The sequence below is a fragment of the Monodon monoceros genome, unplaced genomic scaffold, assembly GCF_005190385.1.
Source record: "Monodon monoceros isolate NGI ecotype Baffin Bay Population unplaced genomic scaffold, NGI_Narwhal_1 Super_Scaffold_18, whole genome shotgun sequence".
NCBI lineage: Eukaryota > Metazoa > Chordata > Mammalia > Artiodactyla > Monodontidae > Monodon > Monodon monoceros.
Window position 1 is genome coordinate 69,350,386 of NW_021703774.1, and position 14,816 is coordinate 69,365,201.

General features: G+C 55.5%; 1 protein-coding gene across 5 annotated transcripts in view; it reads left to right on the forward strand.

The window, feature by feature from the left end:
- ARHGEF2 (Rho/Rac guanine nucleotide exchange factor 2) overlaps nt 1-14,816 on the forward strand; it is a 50,397-nt gene that overhangs the window by 23,563 nt on the left and 12,018 nt on the right. For 2 of the 5 annotated variants that reach the window (XM_029227651.1, XM_029227654.1), the window contains 3 exons: nt 11,080-11,224; nt 13,432-13,499; nt 13,841-13,904. In XM_029227651.1, coding sequence (XP_029083484.1) covers nt 11,080-11,224; nt 13,432-13,499; nt 13,841-13,904 — 277 coding nt within the window. Of the gene's footprint in view, nt 1-900; nt 912-2,397; nt 2,650-2,843; nt 2,974-11,079; nt 11,225-13,431; nt 13,500-13,840; nt 13,905-14,816 lie in introns of those variants that run through there. The other 3 variants (XM_029227656.1, XM_029227653.1, XM_029227655.1) reach the window with 3 other exon arrangements.

Below are 14,816 nucleotides of genomic sequence, written 5' to 3' on the forward strand. Positions count from 1 at the left end.
CAGAATACACAAGGTCCAAAGTAATAAGAAGAAAAGCAAACCTCCTCCTGGGAACTGTAGGACTTGGGCCCAGGTATCCCTGTGGCTTTCTCTGCTCACCTACTGGCCAAGACCCTGACAACCAGGTTCTTCCCTGGGATGGCCTCCCTACCCCTGAAATGTGGGGGACATATCCGTTAAGTTAAATGAGCTAAAGAAAGTGGTGGCTACTTTTAGATTCTGGCAGAAATCAGGGTTGGCTTTTGTTTTTGTGTATCTAAAAAAATAATTTCTGAATATCTGGGCAGCATCACTGGATAGGAGGAGCAGGGATTGGGATAAAAATGGTTTGGAAGAAGGGGCAGGGGATGCCAAGGAGAAAGGAAAAGGGTTCACTGTTCCAGAGGATACAGAAAATGGAAATTAAGTCAAGCTGCAGGCCTAGCTCACTAAAAGCACATGTGTTCTTAAAGGTAGACGGGTTTCCTTTACCCACCCCGAAAGTCCCCTTCCTTACTACTCATCTCTTAAGAGGAAGGAGAGGGCATAGGGTGAGAGGCAGGGTAACAAAGAGCAGATGGGTGAAAAGTATATTGAAGATTGGGGTAGGAGACAGAAGAGGGTTGGAAGATTAAGTCCTCTCCTTTCATAGAGACCATCTACGTTGAGTTTGGGGATTGAGATCCTTCACGTAACTCTGGGATTCAGGCCCTGGGTTTATTGGGTATCCAGACTGGAGTTTGGCCCTTTAAGATTCCATCCTTAGCTTGAAACACCCTCCCACCCCAGGCCTGGGAGAAAAGCCGAGGTTGCAGCCTACCCCTTGTCTCAGGGCCCCTAGTGGGTGGAGCCGTGAGGCCAGGATTCTGGCTTCTGGCAGTCTGTTTTTAAATTTAGTACATTCCTCAGCCCTGGCTGCCCACTGCGGGGAGGTAAGTCTGGGGTTCTGGGCCCAGGATCCTCAAGACTGCTGGTTTGGGGGAGTTCCTAGGGCCTTCCTGTAGGTCTCCCCTGCAGGTACAAGCCTGGAGGAGTCAGCCTCCCTCATGGCCCAGGGAAAGTCCTCTCTGCTTTCTAATTTCCATCCAGCCTAGAATTGGGCATGGTTATTTTCTCTCCTTTTTTTCTGGTCTTTGCTATATAAGGATCCTAAACAGGGGAATGGGTGAAGAAGGAGGTGAAGGAGCTGCTAGGCAGGAGGGGAAGCCAGAGGAGCAGTGTGGTGGTGAGGAGCCCAACTAGCTCAGCCAGTGGTCAGGCAGTGGAGCCCAAAATAGTGGCAGAGGCTAAAATTGGCACCTACAAGAGTGCTGAGCTGGGCTTGAAACCTGCAGCCAGGCCCTGCTGCTGAACCCGGGCAGGGAGCTGCTGGGTCTAGGTTGGGCCTCCTCTCCCTCCCTCCTTCCTCCACACCTTTGGGGACCAGAAATCAGGCGGGACCCTGCAAACATAAGATGCTCTGTCCCAGGACTCTCTGTACTTCTGTTTCTCCCAGAGACATGGGAGACCCTGAGAGGCAGAAATGAACTTCAATGTGAGTGATTATAATCAGAGTGGAGGAGGAATTTCCCCCAAAAGGTGGAAGTTGCCTCAGACTGGGGCAGAGTGTCCAGAAAGAATGTCCTACTGCACCCCTCCTTCTTGTGGAGAGACTGGCCATACTCCAACTGTCCCTGACTGGGGAAGGCTGGTTGCTTGTCTTTTGGTTCTAGCCTAACTTGCAACAGAGGGAACTGGGGTTAGACACAAGGAAGGACTTCCTCAGCTTCTTAGTCTTCTGTAACAGTGACGAATTCCTCCCCTCTACCACCCCAGTAGTCAGTGGAGGCAGAGGCAGGAGGGAAGAGGATGGGCTGAGGGCGGTCTTGTAAGGCCCCAGAGAGTTGGGGGCTTGTGGAAGAATGCTCTCCTCTCAGATTCTTCAACCTCCAGGAGTGAATCTTCCCTTTCAGGCCCTCTAAAGATCCACCCTTTAGTTCCCCTTTGATTTCTCCGCCCTCTCCCCACGCCTGCCCCCAGTCGTAAAAGGGGTCGGTGGCTCTGGCCTGCTTTGATGGGCCCAGAAGGCCAGGAAGGAACTGGCCCCGGGTTCCCTGGAGAGCTGGGGGCGGCTGGAATCCTCCGGCCCGCGAGTCTTTCTAGACTGATGGACTGCGGAGGAGGAGGAGGAGGAGGGGAAAGGGAAGACCAGAGGTGGGGTGAGGGCTGCGAGGCGGGCCAGGGTGGGTTTTAGGAAAACCGAAGCCAGGAGGCGGGCGTCTGGGGTTAGAGGCGCCCGGCGCTGGAGGGCAAACAGGCAGAGGGGCCCTGCGAGCTAGTCCACGGCCCCTTGTACTTGTGCGAGCCGCCCCTCCACGGACCGAGGCGTCCCGTCCGGCGCTCGGCACCCGCCCTCCCTCCGCCCCGCCTCCCCCCTTCCTGAGCTCGGGCGGGGGTGGAGACTCGGGTTTGAGGAACTGGCGCTGGGTGCCGGGCGAGGGGAGTCAGACTTCCTGTCCCCAAGACCGACGCGTGCGGGTCGGACCCCTCCCCCGCCCTCCCCCCCAAACAGCCGGACGCCAGGGTCCGCGCCGCGTCCTCCTGGGCTCCCCCCGCCCCCATCGGATTATGTCTCGGATCGAATCCCTCACACGGGCGCGGATCGACCGGAGCAAAGAGCTGGCCAGCAAGGTGGGCTCTGAAACCCCTGTCCCTCTCGCCCGCTGTCCTCAGGGCGCCCTTCGATCCCCGGCACCCGCAGCGCCCCCGGGTCTGCCCGCCTGCTTTCTGGGCGGCAAAATCGGGCGGAGCGTCGGTCGGGAACGCGGCGGGACGGGGTGGGTGGGGACTGTGAGTGAGTGGGGAGGGGGCTGGGGGAGCAGTAGACGCGACCCGCGCCTCCAGCTCCGAGCAGATTCTCTGCCGGGATCCCGGGAGCCATAGGACCTGGGGTTTAGGGGCTTCCGATCTGGCGGGACCGGGTGTTTTTGGGCCGCGTGAAAGAAAGTTGCTCCGGTAAGGGACAGAGCGGGAAGAGGGAGGTGTGTGTGTCGAGGGGGGGTGGGGGCGGCGAAAGCTCTCCGGAACCCCCTCCGCCAGGGTTCCACCGGCTTGCTCTCGGTATCCCCCCACTCTGCAGTCGCTGGCTTGGTCGTTCCCTCTTTGTCCCCGCCATCCGGCGGAGGGGTGGGAGGGGGTGGTTTCCCGGCTTCCTCCCACCATCACCACCACCATCACCACCCCTCCGAGACAGCAGTCAGCTCCTCCTCTCCTCGCAGATGGACTTTCCAGCTGTGATTCAGTTCTTCTCTCTGGTGGGCGGGTGACGGGTCAGGACAGCTCAGGGACGGCTTACTTTCCCCCAAGCCATCACCCTTAGGTGAAGGGAGCAGAGGTCTTTGTGTAGCTAGGATCCTTTCTTCCATCCTTGGGGCCCAGAGCACCCCTGTTCCTGAAACACAGAGGGTCCCCCCCATCCCTTTTTGCCCCACCAGCTTCCAAGCTCCTTGTCCTTGCAGCCTGAAACAAACTGAAACCTTTAGGCTGACCCACTTGGCACTGTGCCCTCATCCCTCCTCCCCACCCCAGCTCTCTTAACTCTTTATCTTGGGACTGTTCACCTACCATTTCAAGAGTCTGGATGTATAATTACCCTAGCCCCCACCCCCATCTTGAGCTCTTGGCCACTCCTTTCCAAGTATCCCTTATTTCTGCCTTTGTACCCAGGCCCACTCCCAAAGGCCATGATCTCTCCACACCTCAGCCCCCAGGAAATGATGAAGCTGACTTATAGGTGAATAAATGAGAGCTGGGAGGAAGGTGGTGCATGCAGACAGCACCTCCCAGCTGCTCAAGGCACCCACACTGTACCCATTATGGGAAAGGCCAAGACCCAGTCCATCGCTGGTTTAATCTCTGGCCTCTTTCCAATCCCAGTGTCCTGCCCTGGCGCGCAGCCTATGCTGATCACCAGCCTATGCTGATCACCATCACAGTCTACCGGCATGGGAGCAGTACCCTTTTGGAGTCCTCAGAGATGGTGGAAACCCCTTCCCACACTTCCCTCCTAGCTCCTAGCCTGACTACCCATCTAGAGGCTAAGTTGGGAGAGGTTCCATCCTGGAACTTTTCCTTGGGGGGTTGGGATGAGATTCTGCTAACAGGAAAGCAACTGGGGATTTGGGTAGGGCTTAAGACAAACAGAGGGCCAGAGGAGAGATGGCTGAAGTGCAGTGGAACAGTGGGGTGGCAGACAGGCTCTTCTCAACCCTGCGCCAGGCCAGGCCCCAGCTATGAAAGTCTGTTTATTTTTCAACCGTTTGAGCTGAGACCCTGGAGCAGGGCCAAGGGGGGTGGAGAGGTTTTTTGAAACCACGGAAATTTGGTTCCACCCTAAAAGGGAAAACCATGGGGGCACCGGCGAGGGGCAGACCAGGAGAGGGGCTATAGACAGGGGATCTGGGAAGGTAGATACTCGGGTCCCTTTTCCGTTATTGGGAGGAGTTGGGGAGCCAGATACCTGGGTCCTCATGCCTTTTTTTTTTTTTTTTTTTGGTAGTTGGGGGGGGCTGGGGATCTAGAAGCTTGGGTTTTTTTTGGCGGGGGGGGCCTTGGTTTTGGGGGGGGTGGGGGTGGGGGGGGGGGGGGGGATGTGAGGGGCTGAGTGGGTAGATCTGAGAGGGCAGAGGGGCCACTGAGGGAGGTTGGTTGTCAGTTTGGGCTGGTCGGAAGGGGAGGGCCACCTCCGGAAAGCTGTGGTTACAGAAGGGGGGAGTTGATTCTTAGCCAACAAACCCTGGATCCCCTCTTCCCCCTCCCCCAAGCACACCAGCTGTCTCCTTTCTTTTTATACTGCGGTGGGAAGTAGAGGGGGGCCGCTGGAAACGAGATAATTTGAGGAAGATGGTCTCCCCTGCTACCTATCTGGGGGGATGGTTCAGAGCTATGTCCTGACCCCACCCCCCATTCCTTGCCTTCCTCCCCGGGACCTCCTTGAAGTAGGAGGAATTTAAGTCGAACCTGTCCCTTTCTCCTTCCCACCCTCCTAGAATCTTTCTGTGCAGCTCCCCCTCCTCATGCCTCCTCTCTTTTCACTCCATTTCTATTCTTTCAGGCTATCTTCAGTCCTCCACCCCCTCATTCTCTCTGCTCTACTTCCTACCTCCATAGGCCCCAAACCCCAGAGGTCCCTTTCTCTCTTTCATCCCCTGTTCCTCCCTCCCTCCTCCCCCCAAACCCTAAGTGTCTCCTCTCTCAGAACAAAGGGTCCTTTCCTGCCTAGGAGCGGGCAGGGGCCAGAGCATCAGGGATGGCCCTGGAGGCTAGGGGGGTGTCCCTGGAATCTCAAGGACCCCAGATTTGGAGTGTGGTGGGGAGAGAGGAGAGAGACTGTTTCTTTGTTCTGAGTGTTGGAGAGATGGCTGGCTTTGTGTGCAGGACTAGAACTGGAGCCGGAGAAGAGGGCTGGGGGAGCCCTGCAGGGAGCTGAGAGTGCTGGCAGGTTGCGGGGGAAGTTGAGGAATTGGGGGTCTCCCGGGAGGCTGAGACTTTTGGGGGAATAGGAAAAGATTCTAGGGGCCTTTCCTGGAGGTTAGGGAAAGAGCTGAGGGGAGGGGGAGAAGCAAGGATGGGGGAAGGGAGCCAAAAGCTTAAGGAAGTCACTGAGTGACTACAGGAGGTTGGATGCCGCCTAGAGAAGGACCTGCCAGGGCTGCCCGAGGGATTTAAAGAGGGGTCCCATCTCAGGCCCTCTGGCTTCCCCGGAACCCTGAGCTTGGAGTCGGGGAGGGGACAGATCTGAAGAAATGAATCCCACGCGTGCACATGACCTGTGTGTTGGTGTGCATGTGTGTCTGTGTCCGTCTGCCTGTCCCCAGATGCTCTGTGTCACTGTTTTGAATTATGGCCACCAGAGTAGGGGGCTCACTGCACTCTGGATGCGGGGAAGTAGTTCCATTCTTAGCTTCAGTCTGTGCTTTGAAGTATCATCTAGGAGCTTGAGGGAGCAGATTGGTCATGGTTCCTGGAGCTGGTCAGAGAAATGGCTGAGAGGAACTGGCTGGACCCTTCTGGGTTTGTTTATGTCTCCTTGGGGGAGGGTGGGGGAGGGGCTGCAGGCAGGAGCTGCCCCCCTCCCAACTCAGCCGGCCTGCCCTGTGCCAGGAGGGCAGGGAGTCCTGGCACAGCTATTGTTCGCTTGCACAAATGCCCGTCTGTTTGCATCACTCCCCACTCCGTCTCTGCTTGTCTTTCTCTCCTGACCCGACAGGTGTGGCCGGGTGGGGGGTGGGGGTAGGATGGGGTCCAGGATCCCTGGGTCTCAGGGTAGCCCGACTTTATTCCCTGTGGTCCTTAGCACCCCTCTTCTGCTTCACCAGTGTGCCCACCCCCATTGTCCGGTGTCTCATCTTCATTCATCAGGCAAGCGTTAAGTGCCTTTGTGTGTTCAGCGATGTCTTTTTGTGTTATGTTTCTGGCTTTGGCGTTAGCGTTTCCGTTTGGCCGCCTTCTCCTTAGCCTCCTGCCTTTATCTCGTCTGTGGAAGCTCATAAAAGAAGCAGAGCCTGGCTGAGACCATCCCAAGCCCTCTTCTCAGTCCCATGGCCAGGAGCCCTCTCTCTCCTCTTTTCCCAGCCTTAGAGCCCATCCCTCATGACTCAGTGCCCCTTGCAGCCTATGACTCTGAACCTCTGCTATCCAGGGCCTAAGTTACAGATGACTGGAAACCCAGTGGAACCCTCCAGGGGCCTTCTGGTCCCTAAACAAAGGGCCTGGACAGAGGCTGCGCCACCTTGGGGAAGGGGCTGCTGCCACTTGCAGCTGGAGCAGAGGTCATTCTGAGCACCACGTGACTTCTCCAGAGGTCTTGGTTTGGACATACCCAATGGAGGAACAAGGACAGCTGAGAGCTTAGACTTTGCTTGGAGAGGCTCTTACTCTTCTGGGTCAGCTCCGCCATCCTCTGCTGCTCGCCGGGGAACGGGAAGCCGAAGTCCAGGCTTTGGCATTCCTTGGGCTTCACGTATGTCACTTTTCCTCATCTCTCGGCCTGGGAGACAAAATACGGAGAAAGGGGAGACTGCTTCTGTTCTATGAGACTTTGAGCCACCAGTCTCAATGTCCTCTGCCATTCGCCTAGTCTTTCTTTCCCCAAAATGACCAAGATCTGGGATGACAGTGGAAGGAAAGTTTGGGTTGGTCTTCTTCTGACCTTCAGAGGATACCATCCGGTCCTAAGCTCAAAGGAATTAGGAGAAAAGGTCTGGGAGGAGGGAGAAAAGAATAAACAAGAGAGGAGGAGACCAGAATTCCCTGGTGGTCCAGCGGTTAGGACTCTGTACTTCCACTGCAGGGGGCACGGGTTGGATCCCTGGTCAGGAAACTAAGATCCCGCAAGTGTGAGGTGCAGCCGGGGGCGGGGGGGGGGGGGGTGGGGAAGAGAGAGAGGAGGAGACTGAAAACTCTGAAGCTCTGATAAGGAATGAGGGGATCCCTAGAGTAGAGGCAAGGGTGCTGCTGGGACCCCTTGTCTTGGTGTCTATCCATCCACCCATCCTTCTTTTCTTCCTTTCTTTCTAAACACGTGTTAAGTGGCTGTTGTATACCAGCCATTGTGCTAGGTGCTTTCCCATGCTTTATTCATTTATTGTGTAGCAATAGCAAGAAAGACTTTCTGTGAGGGTTTGTGAGAAAGCAAGACTATGGACACTGGACAGTAGAGGACTGAACCAAGCAGGAAGGACCTCTGAGTGTTGGGGTGGGTGTTGTGGATTGCAGAGTAATGGCCCCTTTTCTTGGTGGACAGATGGGGCCATGAAGGTGAAGAGCTGTCCCGCTGGCGGGTGGGCGGGTAACTGGGATGATCTTAAGAAGATCTGGAAAGAGTAGGACAGAGAACCAAACAAGCCCATTCACTCCATCTCCGGAGCAGGCACCCCTGGTGAGCAGGCCCTGTGTCCTTCTAGCCTCACCAGCCTGAGCCCTGGGGCGGGTGCGGACTGCCTCCAGGACAATAGCGCTAGGCAGTGCCAGGGCCGCCTGCTGCTGGGCAGTGTCCGTGTTGGGATGTGCTGCTGCTGTGGCTGCTGCCCACTGCTGGCCCACCTAGAGAGAGGGTCACTTGGAGAGAGGGTGAGTGTTGGGAGGTGGGGGAGCCTGGGCCCAGAGTAGCTGGGTCGTCTGTGGGATGTTGATGCCAGAGAGGTGAAGGGCCACAAGAGACCCTGTTCTCTGGCTACCCCTAGTTCTCTCCCTCCCTTTCCCCGCCTCTTTCCCAGGTGAGAGCTCCTGGAGGCCTGAGGGCAGAGGGAAGAGGTCAGGGGAGGGGAGGGGGAGTTGTAGCAGCCCTAGGGCAAATCTGCAGGACTGCCCATTTGGGAGTTGACCCTGATTCAGACATGTTGCTCTTTTTATTTTATTTTTTGAAGTATAGTTGATTTATGATATTATATTAGTTTCAGTATTTTTACAGATTATATATACTCCATTAAAGTTATTACAAGGCAACGGTTATAAATCCCCATGCTATATAGTACATCCTTGCTGCTTATCTGTTATTGTTTTGTTTTGTTTTTATCTTTGGTCACGCTGCGTGGCTTGCGGGATCTTAGTTTCCCGACCAGAGATTGAACCCGTACCCTCAGCAATGAAAGCACGGAGTCCTAACCACTGGACCACCAGGGAATTCCCTGATTATCTATTTTATACATGGTAGTTTGTGTCTCTTAATCCCATACCCCTAATTTGCCCCTCCCCGTGTTGCTGTTTTAATGTGATTTTCACGTTTTTTTGCTTGCATACTTTTAATTCAAACATAATGAGTCCTCAAACTTTTTTATTTGTGTCATAGAGAAGGTTGGGAGAGCAGGAGAGGAGAAGAGAAGGCAGAGTGTAGGGCAGTAAGAAGAGCTATTTGGACTTGGACTTTGAGGTCCTATAAAGGCTGTTATTCAGAGGAGGATTTGATCTCCTAAATAACTATAATTTGGAGCAGGGCAGATGGAGGTTAGACTAAAGGGAGAATTTTCTAGTGGTCCAGATAGGTAGGTACCAGAATAGAAAAAGGGAGGTTAGAGTTAAAAGTTGGTCAGCTTTCTTGACAAGGTCTAGGAGGAGGAGGGCAGGGAGAGGCCAAGGGCAGTAGAAGAGAAGCAAGGGTGAAAAAGGGGCAGCCAAGGTGGGAGGCCGTGGGGGAGAGGAGGGAGGCCAGGGGATGGGAAGGAGACTATGATATAGGAAGAGGAGGAGGATGGGAGAGGAGGAGAAAAGAAAAATGGGTGATTGGATGTGAAATGACCTGAAGACCTGGGCTCTGCTCATCATGAGATGAACCTGGAGCTTCTGAGGGTAGGCAGGAGAGAGAAGGATCTTGGGCTACCAGGAAGCCCTGAGACCCTAGGGTGTCATACTCCAGTGCCCTCTGGCCCCTGTGCTGTTGACTCAGCCCGTTCACACTTCCCTTTTCTACCCTTGCACCAGGCCAGTGAGTCTCTTCCCCTCCCCCACCTCTTTTTTTTTTTTTTGGTGGTACGCGGGCCTCTCACTGCCATGGCCTCTCCTGTTGCAGAGCACAGGCTCCAGATGCGCAGGCTCAGCGGCCGTGGCTCACGGGCCCAGCCGCTCCACGGCATGTGGTATCCTCCTGGACCGGGGCACGAACCCGTGTCCCCTGCATCGGCAGGCGGACGGACTCTCAACCACTGCGCCACTAGGGAAGCCCCCCCTCCCCCACCTCTTAACTGCTAGTGTGGCTTCAGCTGAGAGTCAGGACTAGGCCTCCAAGGTCCAGGCTGAGAATTTTCTGAGTTTTGTTGCACTGCCCCGGGGCCCCAGACAGTGTCCTCTGACTTGGGGCTCATTACTCGCAGCCTCAGCCATCAGGATCTCGCTCTTCGCTTTCTGAGAGGCAGGGAATCCTTGGAGGGAGTGGTCTTGCCAGGTCCTCTTCCTGCTGTCAGTCCTCTAAGAGTGGAGGGAAAATCAGGGATCTGAGGTGACCACTGAGGAGGGTCCTGGAATAGGTGGAAAGCATGGTGTCCCATCTTCTTATCTCCTCAGTTTCAGGGAAAGCTCAGGAGCTTGAGAAAGGACAGAAAGAGGTCAGGGAGAATCACTTGACCTGCAGAGGTCAGGGGGAAGCAGGAGAAGAGAAAGCTGATGGGAAATGCCAGCCTCTGAGGTTCTGTGGAAGCGCCTGGAGAGTGTGCCCCATCTCGACGGAGACCAGAGCAGGAGGAAGTGACATTGCCGCTGGAGGTTGGAGGGTAGATGCTAGAAAGGACTTCCTAGACTAATTGGGTGAGGAGGAATAAAGGAGATATCCTAGGTTTTGGAGGGTAGCATGAGAGGGATAAAAGTTAGACTGCAGAAGAGACTTCCTGCCGGGAATGAGACCTTGGTGGCCCAGTTTCCTTTCTTAAAGATCCCAGAGAGGACAAGTGACCCGAGACTGAAAGCAGGCTCCTCCTGCCTCGAGGTTAGCAGGGGACATGCTGCCTCCCACAGAGAGGCCCTGTGTACCTTGGCTGAGCAGATATGGAAGAGTCAGAAGTTTGGGATCCTGACCTCTGGTTGGGGGTGGCAGTGGAGGCATTCTGCCCCCTTCAGCCAATCTAATAAGGGGATCTCCTGCCCCCCACTGTGACTGCCACTGCCACGGAGATAGCGGCTCCAACACTGGTTGTCATGGTTATAAGAGGAGCTAACTCCCATAGATTTGAAAGCGCTGGTGAGCTGGCACCTTCTGCTTCGCCTGCTCTCCCCTCCTCTCTGCGCATCTTCCCCCGGCACAGAGAAGAGAGTACAGCAGCTTGGGGGCGAGCAGAGCTAGGGCTGGGAGGTGGAGTGAGGACGCGGAGGTCTAGAGCCGGGGAGATGAGCGGCAACAGGAGGCAGCCCAGCCGCAGGGGCCAGGTAGGTCAGGGGTGGGCTCGGCCCTCGGGGCTGGCCTGGTCACTCCTGGACAGCTGCCTCTGACACAGCGCGGCAAACTCTGCTTCAGGAAATGGTGTGTTTCAGGCAGGCATTGCTCCCTTGCCTCTGCCCTCGGCCTGTGTCTCTGGACTCCTCAGGCACCCTGGCATCCTCCAGCCTCACTTCCTGTCTCTCTCGCCCCTTCTACAGTCCCGGGAAAAAGAGAAAATGAAGGAAGCCAAGGACGCCCGCTATACCAACGGGCACCTCTTCACCACCATCTCCGTTTCGGGCATGACCATGTGCTATGCCTGTAACAAGAGCATCACAGCCAAGGAGGCCCTCATCTGCCCAAGTAAGTTGTTTGGACCCTGAATGTCACTCTTGAGTCAGCGCCCACTGACCCTAATCTTTCTCTCCATTCTTTTTACCTTGGATCCGTAAGGATCGCTGTCCTCTGTGAGCCCCCGCAGGGCCCAAATGCCAGGGCCAGATGCTTGATCCCTTTCTCCCTGTCCTCATGTCTAGGGGTAGTGGCAGTCAGAATATGGCCTAAGCAGGACTAGCTGGGGGTTTGGGGGAGGGGAGGCTGGAGTGGCTCCCCTTGCAGCTGTCGTCCGCTGGGTATCCCCCAGCTCCCTGAACAGCTGCTGAGGGTCAGGAGAACTGATTGGAAGAGAAGCAGGAATGTTGTGTGTATGCGGGGTAGGGGGGGCAGAAATAGGGGAGCTGGGTGGGAAGCTGCTGGCCTTGCAGCTGTTCTGCCGGTCTTCCTGGGCAGAACTGGGTGTTCAGGACTTCAGGGTCCCCTTGCCCCTTCCCTTTCTATTGACTGGGGGGAGTCTGAAATCTCTAAATCTCTACAGTTTGAAGCAGAGGATTAGGGATTAGGAACCCCCTGTCTCAGATTTCTAGTCTGACTGATACACAGTGAGAAAGAGAATATGGCAGCAATGGGTATGTTGGGGGAATAAGGATTAGATAGGACTCCTGACCTTCACCCACATCTAAGGGTAGCCCTGTATTTAGTAAGTACAAGCAACGAATTCTTCCTTCCCCAAGATGCCTACATGGAGGGCTCCTGCCCTGTCTACCCTCCCCACCAACACCCAGATTTATGGCAGAGAGCTGCTTCTGATTAACGCAGGACCGGAGGTGGTGTGGCCTGCAGTGGAACAGAGGGACAAAAGCTTTAGCTTCTAAATCTCTATGGAAGCTGCGAAGGAACCCCAGAAAGAACCAGCGAGGCTTCTCTACTTCCTCACTGTTCAACTTAGAGTTTTGAGGATGAGGAGGGAACCCCAATCTAGATCCCTCTAGAGACCTGACAGAATTCCCAATCTGGAAGCTTGTTGCCAGGGGAACCGGGGAGGCGGGCAGCAAGCGCTATTTTGAGAGCAGGTGGATAGCGGAGGTTCGATCCAGAGACACTGGGTGCTGCGGGTAGGAGAAGGGAGCTCCAGGGGGGTTGGATGCAGCTCCAGCCCCCACTTCTGTCTGCCCCTCTGCCGCACCCTGCTCGCCTTGTATTTGTGGAAGTAAGCACGGTGCTGGGTATTGTCTGAAGGAGTTAGCAGAGTTTCCGGTGTTGTTGGACGAGGGGGGAGGGGAAGCTGGAGACGGCAAAGGGCTGTGAGGGCATGTTGGGGAAAGGGACGGCCAGTAGTCCCAGTGCCTAGGCTTAGCTACTCTTCCTTTCCTCTCCTCTTCTCTCCTACCCCATGGCAGGGTGGGGTGGGTGATGAAGGAGAAGCAGATGGAGTGTGGGAGCTGTGGGTTTACCTTACTTGGGGAAAAAGACTCCCCCGGTCCGGAAGGGAGGCTAGAGTCATAGCAAGCATAGCTGAGCAGTGCAGAAGGCAGGCAGGCGTGGCGGGCAGGGGCAGGGCATGGCCTGTCCCCCGCTCTGCCGCTGGATCCATCAGCCTTAGCACTGCTTAGGCCTAGCCAGAGTTTGTGGGCATACGTATGGCTCAACAGGAAGTGCACAGACACTCCTGAGTTAAACCCCAGCTCTACCACTAGCTGTATGACCTCTGGCAGATGGTTTTAACCTCTCCAGGAGACAGGATCCTCATCTATAAAATGAGGATCATTGAATCTACCTCAAGGGGTGGTTAGGATCAAGCTCAGGGGATGTTCATTTCCCCCTCTCTGCCCCTAGCCCCCACCCCAGCTGCTCCTGTGCCACCTTCTGTTCCGTGGGCGTCCTCTCTGCCATCTGTCATTCTCAACCACCTTTGTGCTTCTTGAGCTCATCTCTGGCAGCCAGTAACCCCTTCTTCCCTCTAGTCCACCTCGCAGGTCATCTCTGAGTCAGGATTGCCTACCCCTCCTGATGACTTAATTGTGGTCCACACCTATACCCCCTCACTTCATCTCCTGCTTGAAGGAAGGGGGGAGGTGGGAGGAGAGGGACTGGGGTGCGGCGATGGCCGAGGAGTCTGGGAAGGGGGAGAGTCTCAGGCTGTGTGGCCATGGGGAGATGGGTGTCTGCATGTGGGTGTGTCCCCCCCCGTACCACCCGGCCCTCCCATCACCCTCTCTACCCCACCCTCCCAGCCTGCAATGTGACTATCCACAACCGCTGTAAAGACACCCTCGCCAACTGTACCAAGGTCAAGCAGAAGGTGAGATGGCAGGGAGGGCAGAGGGCTGGGGGAGAGGGTAGTGAGTGTGCGGTACCCTCATGCCTTTTCCGTTCATTCCTCACCCTGTGTTACTCAGCCCCTCTCCTCACCAGGGGGCAGCCCAGACCCTCCACCCCAGGCCGCAGGCCCTGCAAGAGGGGGTCAGCCTGTTGCTGTAGACACATCCCCTCAGCACTGGGCTCAGCCACCCTGATGCCCTTAGCCATCATGCCGGCTTTCTCCCTAGGGGGCCAGCCACCCAGCTCCTGCCCTGGGCCTATGGGGGTGACCCTAGGGTGACAGCTGTTCTTGGTGTCTCTCTCTTGCTCTCTGTCTCACAGCAACAGAAAGCTGCCCTGCTGAAGAACAACACTGCCTTGCAGTCTGTTTCACTTCGCAGTAAGAGTGAGTAGTGAGGATGCTGGAGCCCCCATAGGACCCTGGACCCCAGGCCTCTCAGCCCATGAGCTGTGCTGCCCCCCTGAGGTCGTTCCCTGGCACAGCGCCTTCCTCTTTTCAATTGGATGCTGATGGTGGGGTCATAAGGGAGATCCGGACTCTTGGGCTTAGGGGCGGGACAGGAGAATTCAAATGGGGACGAAGGCTTGGGATGGCTGGTCATCTGAGCCTGGTCACACCTTATATTATTATTATTAGTTATTTACACCGCACTTGGGAATGTTGGCAGAAGTTGTCAAGGGCCAATTCAGACAGATCTGGTGTAACAGAAAGAGCGTGGTGCTTAGTCAAAAAGACCAGAGTCTGTATACGTATACATATAGCTGATTCACTCTGTTATACGGCAGGAACTAACACAACATTCTAAAGCAATTATACTCCAATAAAGATGTTAAAAAAAAAAAAAGTCCAGAGTCCGAATCTCTGCTCAGCCATTAGCTGAGTCACCCCAGACAAGTCTCTTAACCGTCCTGAGCTGCAGATTGCTCATAGTCTTGTGGCGGGAAAGAGATAAGGCAAGAAAAGCTCTTTATAAACATTAAAAGTATTGCACAGGGCTTCCCTGGTGGCATGGTGGTTGAAAGTCCACTTGCTGATGCAGGGGACACGGGTTCATGCCCCGGTCCGGGAAGATCCCACATGCCGCAGAGCGGCTGGGCCCGTGAGCCATGGCCGCTGAGCCTGCGCGTCCGGAGCCTGTGCTCCGCAACGGGAGAGACCACAACAATGAGAGGCCCGTGTACCGCAAAAAAAAAAAAAGCATTGCACAAACATACGGGTAGAATTACTGTTATCATCTTTCTTTGACAAGAACAGGGCTAAAAAAAAAAAAAAAAAGAACAGGGCTAAAGGTGGGGC